This window comes from Anomalospiza imberbis, chromosome 5 (assembly GCF_031753505.1).
Source record: "Anomalospiza imberbis isolate Cuckoo-Finch-1a 21T00152 chromosome 5, ASM3175350v1, whole genome shotgun sequence".
NCBI classification, from domain to species: Eukaryota; Metazoa; Chordata; class Aves; order Passeriformes; family Viduidae; genus Anomalospiza; species Anomalospiza imberbis.
The window spans coordinates 69,291,719-69,304,887 of NC_089685.1; the positions used below are offsets into that span (position 1 = coordinate 69,291,719).

The 13,169-nt window shown below is 41.3% G+C and overlaps 1 protein-coding gene across 3 annotated transcripts in view; it reads right to left on the reverse strand.

Moving 5' to 3' along the window:
- The window catches only part of MICAL3 (microtubule associated monooxygenase, calponin and LIM domain containing 3), a 107,067-nt gene that overhangs the window by 12,787 nt on the left and 81,111 nt on the right, over positions 1–13,169 (reverse strand). For 2 of the 3 annotated variants that reach the window (XM_068191848.1, XM_068191847.1), the window contains 3 exons: positions 11,648–11,698; positions 9,932–10,039; positions 9,125–9,218 (listed from right to left, as the gene is read on the reverse strand). In XM_068191848.1, the coding sequence (XP_068047949.1) occupies positions 9,125–9,218; positions 9,932–10,039; positions 11,648–11,698 (253 nt within the window). Of the gene's footprint in view, positions 1–4,268; positions 4,320–9,124; positions 9,219–9,931; positions 10,040–11,647; positions 11,699–13,169 lie in introns of all 3 variants that reach the window. The other variant, XM_068191846.1, reaches the window with a different exon arrangement.

Sequence of the window (13,169 nt, forward strand, 5' to 3'; positions counted from 1 at the left end):
CAATATCCTCTACAGTACAATCACTAGAAGAAACCTGGGGAAAACTCACAGAGAACCAGATTGTCATGCAAACTGAACCACTTTTATTTGTCCAGTAGAAGGGGGTGGGGGAAAGGCAGGGAAGGGAAGGAAAAAAAATGGGGAAAGCAGTGGTTGGAGCAGAACACACACAAATGACTCCAGAGAAGTCTTCTGCTTCTGCTAGACCTGGAGGCACTTCAGAATGCACTCAGAATGAATACAGTCCTGCACTTACCCTGTCTCCCAAGACTGTTGAAAGAATCAGGTAAATGGCAATTGCCTAGCAAGTACTGGTACTTAACAAGTTCTGCTTATCAAGTGCTCTTTCCTGCTCAAAACTTACAGCAAAGAAAACAAGTTACCAATTCACTTCAGCTTCAAAAACGGCTGCAGACTGCAAAAACAATGTTTATCTTACAGCTCCATCCCCCTTTCAGAAGAGCTGTGTTCGCCAATCATAAGAAATAGACTGATCCCACTTGAATATATCAGACTCCAGCCTAGCAGAGTCACAGTAAGCTCAAACGTTTTAAGTAAGTTTTAAAAAAGGTGACGCTGTTTTCGAGTGTGCTTTAAATAGAGTACAAAGATTTAAAAAAAACCCCAAACAATTGTACTTCCCTGACCTGTTTACCTGATGTTCATAAGGCTCTTGTCAGGAAGGGAGAACATGTGTCTGAAATCAACAGTATCAAATGTACCAGCTCTCTTCCCTACATCTTTCTTGCCTCTCTTGGCATACTCCAGCCAAGAAAAAAAGCAGGATGGCAGTGTCTGGCTGTTCATTTAATAATTCCCTGCTGGGTGCAAGGAAAAGGAAGCTGCTCACTTGAAGACAGAAGAAACCATGGAGGTACTTTCCAGAGGCAGGCAAGGAGCTACTGGGTTAGGAGGAATTAAGGCTGGGACTAAGGAAGCAAGGTGACTCACAAAGAACAGACAAAAGAGAGGGGGAAAAAGGGTAAGGGATTAAAGGATAAGGCAGGACCTAAGGAGAAGAAGGCAGGACCTAAAATTTACAGACAAATAATGCTGGGCAGAAGAGGGAGAAGAGCCCAAAAATTTTGGAAGAAGTCCAAAGGCTGGGATTCAGACTGTGGAGACTGTGTCAGTGGGAAGACGAGACCAGGAGTAGCTAGTGGAGAGAAATAGGACGGCTGAAGGGTAGAATGCTAGGATTTCTTTGTCACAAAGGCAGGATTAAAATTAAATGCCTGAGAATAAAAATGGGTAAGGAGCTCTGGATGAAATAAGACAGGATCAGGACAAGGACTGTCTCAAAAGAGGGAACAAAAGGACAAAGAGTATACATCCACCAGACCAATGCATCCTTCCACTGTCTGGCTCAGAATCCATATTTTCAAGTCCCACTATTCCACAGCTGTCAACCAACATCTATAAAATCCACTGATTGTGTCCCATTTCCTCTCCATAAGGACCTACCCAGAAGATGACAACCTAGAGTTGCTACCAATTATTCCATAAGGACATGAGACAGCTCTCTGTGGTGAATCTGAAGGTTATAAATCTGTTGATATTATCAGTACAATATAAAGTCTTCATTTCAGTTGACTTTGCAACCTTTGTAATGCTCTTTTAACCACACCGCGCATACAATATACACACAGGAATAATTACTCAGAATTGAAATGCGACCATCTGTAGCGTGAAATGAAACATCTGCGTTACAGCAACGGTACAAAACATTTCAGAACAGGAAGAGAGGATTATGACATCTGAGCAGAGCAACAGAACTAGTTAAGATAGCAATCTGTAATCCTACACACTGGAAGTTGACCAGGATGTCAGAAGTTACCACTCCCCTTGCAGAAGTTGTTGTGCAATCTGTAACAACTAAATATTACCAGTTTACAGATAACTTTCCAAAGGGCTTTGCAATTTTTGTTAATATTCTACAATTTTGTTAATATTCTATTGAATAGAGCCATGCCCATGCCTCAGAAACATGGGTTATCAATAGAATAATTAACTGTGCAGCATCCAAGCTGTCTGCAGAGCTCAGCAGGACCCCAAGAGATTTTAATGGCTCCATACCCAGATGCAGCATCCTGCACAGACATGTTAATCTTGAAGCTGAGCTCTGTATCTGCCACTTCCTGACAAGTATCACCAGAGCAAAGTATCCCTTCTGGCAAAAGTGTTCTGGCAGCCCCAAAAACTAATATAAAGCAAATTACATGGAGGCAACTAAATAATACTACAAAGCCACATACTCCAGGCTATACTGGCTCGTTGCATTTAAAGGGATACTGCCCAATATAGTTTCTTTAAAATTTGTTTTGAAAACTGTGTTTTGGAGATGAGCAGAAATTTGACAGAGTTTTAAGATGTATCAACCGTTTTTAAAATAACCATGAATATTGCCTCTGACTGTTGGAAGCCCAAGTGACTGAGTCACCATATAAATAAAAGCAGCCTGTTCAAAAATGACCACTCTGAGATGACTGGGCTCAGAGAAACGGAAAAGCAAACACGCAAAGAGATAAACAGTAAATCCATTTCCAATTAAGATTTTCTGCAGCATAATGAATTGTTTTAAGTGACAGTGTCCCTTTAAGTGAAGATTATTTTGCTTTTCTTAAAGCCACTATTAGTGATTTTGATGGGATCGCTGTCTCTAAAGAGGCATTAGGAGCAGAGGCAGGAGGAGGGAGAGGTGTAGTGGAGATAGCATTAAAGAGGGATATGGGTCTGTTAAGTGTGATTCAGCATCAACCCTTTTACAGCTCCTACTCTACGCACGTTATGAGTACGGGCCAGCCCTGGTGGATAAAACCAGGAAGAGGATTTCAGAGTCTCTCTGCAGGAGATAGCCCAGGAAAGAACGCCAGAGAGACTGAACAGTGAATGAAGCACAGGGCTAGCAGAGGACTGTCACATCAAAATTAGCACAGGGGAACTGGGCAACAAGTTAGATCTAAGGAGGAAAGTCTTCCATTCTGACACTTGCACTTGGGTGGATATTCTGGACTCAGGTGGATGCTCTTCAAAAAAAGTCTTTTGTGCCACGAGTGATTCACAACAGACAGGTACAGGTAGATACTATGTGGGACAGTCTCTCTGGAGCAGGAGAAAAAATGCCTGTTAAAAACCTGGGCAAGATTATATTTGAAGGATCAAATACAATGAAATCAGGGAAGACCTCCAGGGATGTGTCTTGGATCAGGCCTAGAGTGTGTGGACCTTTCCCACTGCAGAGCTGGTCTGCAATGCAGCTCCTGAAAAAAACACAGCTTAGATCAAGCAACTTTCTACTCTGAAAGATAAACTAAATGAGACCCTCAGATAACAAGGCAACTGAGCAGAGTTTGCTTTCTATTGGATCTGTTGACAGACAGATGTGTTCGTAAGAACAGATTTTGGGCGGTTAAACTAGCAAAGGAAATTTTAATTTTCAAGATAGGCAAAGGCTAATCAAATATCATTTGCAACCCAAAAGTTAATCACCTATTAAGCGACTCAGGAAGTAACATTAATTAAAGCAAGGGCAGAACCATGGTATAGAGTGATGACCAGATTCTTAAGTGAAAATGAGAACTAAACACTGTAACGTGTGTTTAGCACTAAACGGGGTAATAAAGCAATAGCATAGCAAGAAGCTTAATAGCTCTGTAATGATGCAAACTGGGTTCCAGAAAAAATGACTGGAACAGCAGATTCTTTCCTAACCTTACAGTAAGACAAAACGAGAAAGAAGACATATGTGCCATCTGCAAGTGTTTTCAAAGTCCCTTGAGGGAGCATTTTCGTTTTGTTACATCAACAACACACTCTGGCTTTTTGGGAAGGAAAAAACAAGCCTCAGAAGGGCAAGACGGAGGCAACAGCATGACTAATCCTTGACAGTGCTGTTTGCTCTGCTGTCCTAAAGTCTTAAAATATTTTCCTAAAGAAAACTTCAGTGATAGAGCTGGACTTTTCAAAGGAGAAGCAAAAAACCAGAATGACCTTCCACTGCAAGCAGAGAAGGTGGCTGGAGTGAAAACAGTAAGCAAATTTATAAAAAATCAGGACTGGGAAAAAGAGAAGAGGGAGCCTTACACAAGTTTTGTGGAACATGCCAGGATCTCCTGTTCCTGAGCTGGAAAAGGGGTTCTGCTATCATCAGTCATGTGCAAGGGCTGTTTCTTCTTGTTTGTGAGCCAAGGATGGGAGAAGTAGGTGAAGGGAGGGAGGGGAGAGGTGTCAGCAGGGTTAGTGCCAGCAGGAGGTTCAGCCATACATACCACCCAGATGCAAGTCGATGAGGTCACTGTAATAAGACTCTCCCCAATAGTCTACAACAAGGAATTGGTGAAGACAGAGTTATTGAGTCAGATACCCACCCTAGCCCCATACAATCAAAGCAATATATGAGAAAGACATAGAAACAAAAAAAGGGAAAACAAGAGACAGGCAGCTACACATGTGGGCACACGCACATATATAAATACAAACACTATATGTCTCTCTGTATATATACATATATCTACACACACACACAAATAGATCACAAACATATATATTGGGAAGAGCAAGAGAAAATTTCCAGCAGGCAGGCGAGGACTTCCAAGGGGAAAAAATCAAGAAGTTTACAAGAGACACTTCACCTATTTGTGTTTGCAGCAGTACCTGTCACTGATGTCTCTCCTGTTCTTGCTGAGAAAAGCAGAATTAATCCTGCTGCTTTGGAGCTGAGCAATGTGTCAGAAGGAAACAGTGTAATTTCTTAGGACAGCTGCAGGAAAGGTGTAAGGGTTGATTTCTTGGAGGTGAGTGAGTGGAGGATGGTGTATGGCACACAGGTGGGAGGCACTGAGTGCCAACACGAATGGCAAACACTCAGGCGTGGGAAGATGGGATTGTGTGCTCCTGCTCATGCAGTCTCTGTGCCAGGGAAGAACTGCACAGCAGTTTTCAGGACAGAGACGTGCATTTCCACAGCTGCTAGAGACAGGTGCACCACGAGTCTAGCACTGTGGAACATGTCATTGGAAGGAGACAGATAGAAGTACTGAGAGCAATATTTCTCACTGCATATGATTCATTTGATGTAAAGAGGTGGCTCTTAAACTTGTCAGTATTGATCTGACAGTAGATGTTTTCCAAGCTCTTAAAAATGACTATCAAGGTTTACGCTAGAGGGAATAAAAGAAAGGTTCCGGAAATTTCTGATTTTTAAGTTAATGATTGACAAAAAAAAATTCGTAGAGGAAATCCAAGTCATTAGCATGTCCAAACAGGCGAATGCACTATAATGCGAAGTACTGTTGCATGAGTAATATTGTATTATGTTAATTAACTCAGTCAAGGTGTCCCTTGGGACACCGGAGAAAACTCTCCATTGAGGTCCTGTTTACCACTGTAGTGAAACACCATGATGCAATCAATAGGAAGGGGGCAGGGAGGGAAGGAAAACAAGGGATGAGAGCTCAGACTACCTGTGTGTGACAAACCTCCCCCTGAAACAGAGCTTACACTGCCACTTGAAATAGAGCTTACCCTCCTAATCATTCATTCTCGCTATGAATGCAGCTGTCAAAGGCTGAGATTTTCAAAGGTAATCAGAGAGAAGACTTTAAGGCAATTACGTAATCACAGGTTGTGAAGTTTTCTGGATCAGAAACTAAATGTTAGATTGAGCACTCAGCTTCTGAAAGAATAAAAGACCAACTGTGGCATGCCTGAGGCTGAGCTAATTGAAAAAAAAAAGAAAAGACAAGGAGGTAGCCAAGAAGGCACAATTATTTTGTCAGAATTGAAACTGATGGTGACCTCCAAAATGTTTCTGAGTTTGATTAGTTGAAGAGCAAGTATCACCCTATAAATATTCCACCTCAACAAATAGCAGATAATGTGAGAAATTCCTGGAAAGAATATTGAGCTGCCTATATCTATTGCTAAGATCAAAAGCTGTAATCTCTCAGGAAAACAGCAGGCCATCACTGTGAAAAACTGATTAACAATCTTCTCAGTATAAGTTACTTGCCAATAACATATTAAGGATGATGCAAAATGGATAGAAAGTAGAAACATTTTTCTAAGTAAATAAATTTTTATCTATAGAACTGGTTTTTCTTCTTACCAGTTGAACTGAAAAATATTGTTTTCTAAAAATGGAAAGTGGTCCAGACATGAGAGATTTGAGGAATTAAAGTTAGTGGAAGACCTCTACAAAAGAAAAAATTGCAATTCTTTACAGATAGAAAAGATTGCTAAGAAGCAATATATTAGAAGATGATAAACTACATAGAGAAGTAGTTCAGATGGACTTGTCTTCTTCGATAATAGAAGAAGAAAAGAATCATTGCAAGTTACAGAATTCTGTTTCTTCTGTCTGGATTTTTAAGCAGTAAGAAACTACTATTAACATTACCCAAAACTTCATATTTAAGTGCTGATCAATAAGTGTTTTTTTCTTTCCCTGCATGGAAGGAACCTAAAAATCCCACTCATTACAGAGCCTAATACATTGTCCTAGAACAGTTAATACTGGCTGCTGCCTATGGAAGAGCCATTATTTTGGTGATCTACTGCAATCCTCCTCTATTTATGTGGACAAAGTAAGTGCACAGCAGACACACCTCCCAAGCTTCCCCATTTTTTCTCCTTGTACAACCTTATAAAGAGATTTTTTTTTTTTTAGATGGCAACACCACTTTACACACTGCCTTTCCCTTTTTGAACTTTTGTTTTCATGGTTTCCTTAGGGGAGGGACTGATCAGAGACAAGAGCATGACTCCACACCTTTACACAGCAGTCCTTGCTGAATGTGGTGGTCACTGTTAGGTCACAATGCAGACGACAGAAAAATGATACTTCCCTTTTGAATAATTAGTGGATATTGCAGGCAAAAAATAACTCTATGGAATGTGATACCACAGATCACAAAAAGAAGGAATTCAGTTATTTTTATTGCAAACATGTAAAATGCCTGGAAAAGAAGCAGCTGAGGGGAAACCTTACTGCTCTCTACAACTTCCTGAAAGGAGGTTGTAGCCAGGTGGGGGTGGTCTCTTCTCCCAAGTAACACAACAAGAGGAAATGGCCTCAGGTTGTGCCAGGGGAGGTTTAGATTGGATGTTAGGAAACATTTCTCCATGGAAAGGTTTGTCAAGCCCTGGAACAGGCTGCCCAGGGCAGTGGTGGAGACCCCACCCTGGAGGTATTTAAAGGATGTGCGGATGTGGCGTCTTAGGGACGTGGTTTAATGGTGGGCTTGGCAGTGCTGGGTTAATTGTTGGACTCATGATCTTAGAGGTCTTTTCCAACCTAAATGATTCTATGGCCATGCAAGAGGATCTAGAGAGGTGAAGCAGGGAATTGATTTATAATCTTGTGTTTCAGCCAACAGAGATTAGAACATGCTGTTTTTTCCCACCCCAACAGAATGTGTTTCTGTCCAACCCCCTGAAACAGTTGGAAGAATTTACGATGGTGAAGTCTTTATGTCAGAGGTAAGCTTCTGCAAAAATAACATATAACCTGGTGATAGAAATCTTTTGCAAGAGCAAAGCATACCCTGGGAGACTTCCTGAAGAAAAGAAATCCCTTTTGAAAAGCAGGACAATTCCATAGTTCTTCTAGGAAATTCACAAATACACAAGCTCATCTAAGACTGCTTCCATTTGGGAGAGCTGGGAATGAGAAGCTATTTATCCAGATTCTGCAGTCTCCTATGGAAAACTGTAATTCTTACTCTTGGTCATATTCCGTCCTCTCTGGACGTGTTTTAGGCATTCTATGATTCTTCAGTGAGAAAACTCTATAATGAATAATATTCTCTCAGCTGCTAAGACTTCCCACTTGTGCTGGCATGTCTTACATGAAAGTCATTCAGCAGCTGAATAATCAAGATTATGTGGACTTCCAGATGAAAAGAAGCAAAATGCAAAGAACCATTAGAAACAATGGAGGTGGGTTTAGTAAGTGCAGTAACTGGCCAGAGAACAGAGAGGGGCTACTGAGGAACACACAGAAGGAGGCAGCCCTGCAAAGACAGGCATTTTGCACAAGCCTATTTTTTTGATCCCACAAATGAATAAAGACAGCCTGATCATAAATATTGTTTGAAGTCCTCAAGACTGTTCTTCACACTCGTAGTACCTATTCGCTTTGCTGAGCACTCAGTCCAGCTTCTTTGGCACACCCTTACGGAGCACCAGACACACCTAATTCTGGCTGAGTAGTAACTGGCAGGAAGTCACAAAAGACTTTTTCTCTGGTGCAACCTCACTGCTTAATCAAGCTCCATCTTCAGAGGCATAGATGTGGCTCTTCAAGCAACAAGCAAGCACGTTCCAAACATCTGTTCCACCGTTGCCATTTCTGAACTCTGACCCTTGTGATCAGGTACGTAATCCTGGCCTTGTCAGGTGTACACACACTGCATTTGCCTGTTGGATATTTGACTCCTTGCAAATTGAGGATTTTTTTCCCAAATCATTATACTGCTATCAGCATTATCTGAACCAGGTACTCCTTCACTGATATGCTTGCCAGATCAGATGCCACTCATTTAATTTAATTTCAAGTACACACAACATTTGTTTTAACAGCTTGACATGGATACCTTTCAGTACACATGTGCATTTCTGTTCTGCACAACTTTGTCAGAAGTAGCCAGTGTGCTGGGCTGTGCAGTGAGGAAGATGTTCTGTGATGGTCCCTTGTAAGGACACTACCTTGATAATCCAACACAACAGAGGAAGCACACACCATTCCACAATTATTTCCTTAACACACAAACAGGGTTGTCTTACTGGGACAACTCTGTGTGAATGGCAGCTGCGAAACCCCTGCAATTTTCTAGCTGTAGGATCCAGCAGAAACAGCCATTAGTAGTAGCTGCAGAATTACCTCCTACACCTCAGGCAAAGGTAAATGATCTAAGTCTCTGCCAATAGGGAAGTCCCAGAATTAGAAGAAACACAGGAAAAACAAGGCCTCAAAAAGATAGTAGAAAAGGAGGAAGGGATTCACATTGGGATCGGTCTCTAGGCTATAATGGTTCAATTGCCTCTAAAATCCAAACAGCTACGGAATACTGCACAAGCACTTGATAAGAAAACATGGAAGACCAAACCAAGTTGTGATGGATACCTGCTTCTCCTCGAAGGGCCTTCTCCACAGCAACTCCTCTCTCCTCGAGTTGCCTCTGCTTCTCTTCCACTTGTTCCAACTGCCGCTGGATAATCTGTTCAGAGAAGAATGGAGCAGAACCTCACCAAAGTAGTTCTCCTGCTCTGTCTGCAGCACACATCCAGCACTAAGACACTTCAGTCAGATTTGCCTTTTCAAAAACCAGTATCTGTGTTCAACAACACCTTGCTTCAACAGCAAACATCACAGATTCTGGTGACAATATCCTCCCCGTCCTGTTGTATCTTAACTCTTAAATTTGCAAACACCTTGATATTAACTTATTTGCTACAACTCCTATCACCTTCCTGAACACTGAACTGAAAGGTGATGCTACTCAGTCAGCTGAGCACTTGCCTTGAGTTTTTGACAAACTCCATCACCTGTAGATGCTGTTAGCAGTTTTACTGCAGTCTCTCTGGTAATTAAAGGTTAATTTGATAACACATCACCCACCAGCATAACCTAGCAAAGCAATGATAGGTGCAGCTCCTTCAGGCATCATCTGAGTATCACTGTTCCATTCAGTGCATGATAGTTGCTAGAAAGGTGTTATAGGCATTATTTTTCTCACTGTAAAACTCTCATGATAAGTTTCAGCCATCCTTCACTTCTCTGTGGAATGACATGAAATTTGAAAGAGGGAGCAGGAGCACTCATGTAGAAAGAAGAGGATTCTGTTCTGATACACTCAGAGGAACGTCAGGATCAGGGTGCTTTCACACAGAGTTGCCTGTGTGCCATGACAAGAGGCTTGTGAGACGCTACCTGAGCTCTGTGTAACCTCTTTAGCTCCTCCTGCTTGGCTTGTCTGCGGGCAGCTTTCTGTACTCGCCGCGTCAGCTTGGCGTTCAGCTCCTCTTCTGTGTAGGCCCTCTGAAGGAAGGAAAAACAGCAGCAGATCTTATTTACTTGCTCAGGCATATGGGGCTAGGGATGACCATTTTCTCTTCCAAAAATCTCAGAAGGGAGGTGTTCTGTCTTTGCCATGGCTGTGTCAAAAGTCAAGCTTCTGTAGGCAAAGGTGTTCACAGTGCAGTGAGCAACAATTTCAGGATCAAATCAGGAGTGAAGAAGCATTTAAGCCAGCTGCAAAGCTGTGATTTTATATGACATCCCACCCCTGCCTTCTACTGCTATATTAAACCTCTCCCAAAGATCAAACCAGTTTTTATTCTCAGTAATTTTAGTTTCTCAATAAATTTAGCCAAACGGATTTAGATAAATCAATGAGTACTATGAAGAGGGTTCATCTTGATAGGGGTCCCCTTGATTTCATTTTAAAAGATGGTAAAGGCTTGTCTACATGAACAGTTACAGCAGTGTAAGCTAAGAAATTACTATAGACTAATGTACACTATTGCACCACCAGAAGCCATCCACAAAGGAGAAAATCTGTATTTATAAAAATAGAAGGGTATTTCCTCTTTTTTTCTGTCAGTGAAACTAGTTTAAGAATATGTCTTTTTAACATTACTGAAATTTGGTTCAGGATCTTACCAGATACGCTAGTTGGATATATCGTAATCTAGAAAGGCTTTCTTTTTTCTTTCTCTCAAAGAGATTTAAGAGTGCCAAAAAAACGTGACAACTGCACTAAGTAAACTACAGTGGAGAAAAAGCCTCTTTTCTCATGTATATGTATGTAAGCTTTAAGGGGCTGCTGTAAACATGTGTCTTCCACTTCTGGAAAGCAATCTCCTTCATGGACAGTCAACTTCAAGAAGAGAATGTTATGTCACACCACCCTGAAATTTGCTTGATCTAGTTATTGTGCTGCCACATTGGTCAGCCTACCTCTGTTGATGGTTCTCAGAGAACAGAGTTTAAGGTATGATTACAGCTTAATTAAAAATCCCTCAGGTTGGTCACTGGCAAGCACCACTATTAAAGCTTCTAAAAGTTCACACTTTACTCTTTCTTTTTTGAAAACACAAATCCACGATGGTACTCAAATTAGAAGGTAAGGAGACAGAGCACATGACCTTTCTGTCCCGTGTAACACTGTTGTGACTGCAAAGACAAGACAATAAAAATTTCAGAAAGCAGCAACTTCTGCCTTGATTTTAGCTTGATACAGAATTTCACTAAGATCTGAGCCAACTCAGCAATTTTGAAAGCTGCTGATTGAAGTGTGATGATTCATTTGAACTCACATTCAAAGTATTAAAAAAGAAGAATATGCAAACATATTTAAGTATCTTGAAAACCAATTTGTTCTGAAGCTCACAGATCATCCACATCACTGCACAGCGGTGCACTGATAAACGCACGCATTCCAACCAGACATTTCGGAGCCTAACGCATTTTCGGGAGACATCCTCTGCAAAGAATTTGCTGCCCATGTCTGCTAACATCTCAGGCATGCACAGTCAGTGTTGATGTTAGTGCACATGTGGTCGGAGCTATGGGTTCAATGGGTTAATAATGTACAGGGGGACATGCAATGCAACAATGGCCAACTAGTGGGAAGGGAGACACTACCTTTGACGAGTATGATCTCTTGAATGCCAAGGCGTGTGGTACATAGATCGACTTTAAAGGGGGAATGGTAAAGGGAGAAAAATAAAAAAAAAATGCACAAAATGAAGCAAAATCAGTTCAACATTGAAAACAGATGCACAGTAATAAAACAAAGTGGTTTTTACATGAAACAAAATTGTGCAAATGCTGAACGTGACCCAGACTGAGGGAGCACAATGGAACTTCTGGCCACAAAACCAAGTTTCTAGCACTTTCCTGAAGGCAATTAGCTTTGGCAGCCTCCTTGAAGATACGGTCAACTTGGAAATACATTTTTCTAGAGGAATTATTTGGCCTTTGTCTACCTGTATGACTATGAAATTCTGGCTTAAGATTTGGAATAATGGCTTATTTCTGGAACATATTTTGGCTTGAACTGGCTTGGTCAACCGTGTATTACTCTGTCACACAACTCTCCACTTACATTCCGATTTACAGTCTCTCCTAGGAGTTGTGTTTATTCTAGAGTTTTAAATTATCTCTCTTTCATAGAAATGATAATTGACATTTAACCAACATCATAAATTTTATTCACTGCTTCATGAACTAAGAAACACCAGATGGGCTCAGAGTGGGTTATGTGCCCTGCAGTAATGGAACCTCCTTGTCTAAAAGGAGAGCCTCCAAAGATCTTGAGGAGCTAAAATTGGAGGGTGAAAGGAGCAGAAAAAGTAGGGGGAAATCACTACTTACTGTAGCCAAGGACATTCTATGCTACCCTGTACCCAAAGGTAAGGCAAGTAAAGCACTTAGCTTTATTTGCTAAGAAGGGAGGTAAATTTCCCTTCATGTCATGAAGTCCAGAAGGCATTGTGCCACTCTGGGCAAACAGACAGCATTTTGCACTCTCACATTCAGTTAACTAAAACCAGTCACAAACGAGAAGCCAGAGAACAACGCCAGCATGTTTGCAGGCTCCAGGAAAAAGCAAGCTACCTGTGGTGGTGAACACCTGAGCACAACACCACAACTGTACAGGAACAATGACAAACACACACATGGTGACAATACAGCTACAAACACAACACCCACGGGGCGCTCACGTTAGGAGGTCTTTACGAGATGCTTCTCTTGAAAGACACCACATTAAACAACACTGAATTAATTCACTGCTGATCACAAAGAGCAGGCTAAACAGAGCAGGCTGTCTGGGAAGCAAGCTCACTACATTACCAAAAAAGCAGCACGAACAGGATTTCAGTTTGGAGAAGGGGTTCACATAAAAGTTAAGTAGCAAACAGTAAGTCAGCTCTTACCCATATAAAGTAGCAGGCAGGTTATAACTTAAAAAATACAACTCCCACCCCAAACCAGTACAAACCCAGCTTGGTCAGACTCGAAGTTTGGCTACATTTCTTTTGACAGCAAGGCATTCCAGTGTTTGCGTGTATATTCTACATCCTTGGATAGGATGCAACAAAATGAGGTAAGTCAAGTTTTCAGATCCATAGCCACTAAATAAATACATTCTCAAAACTATTCT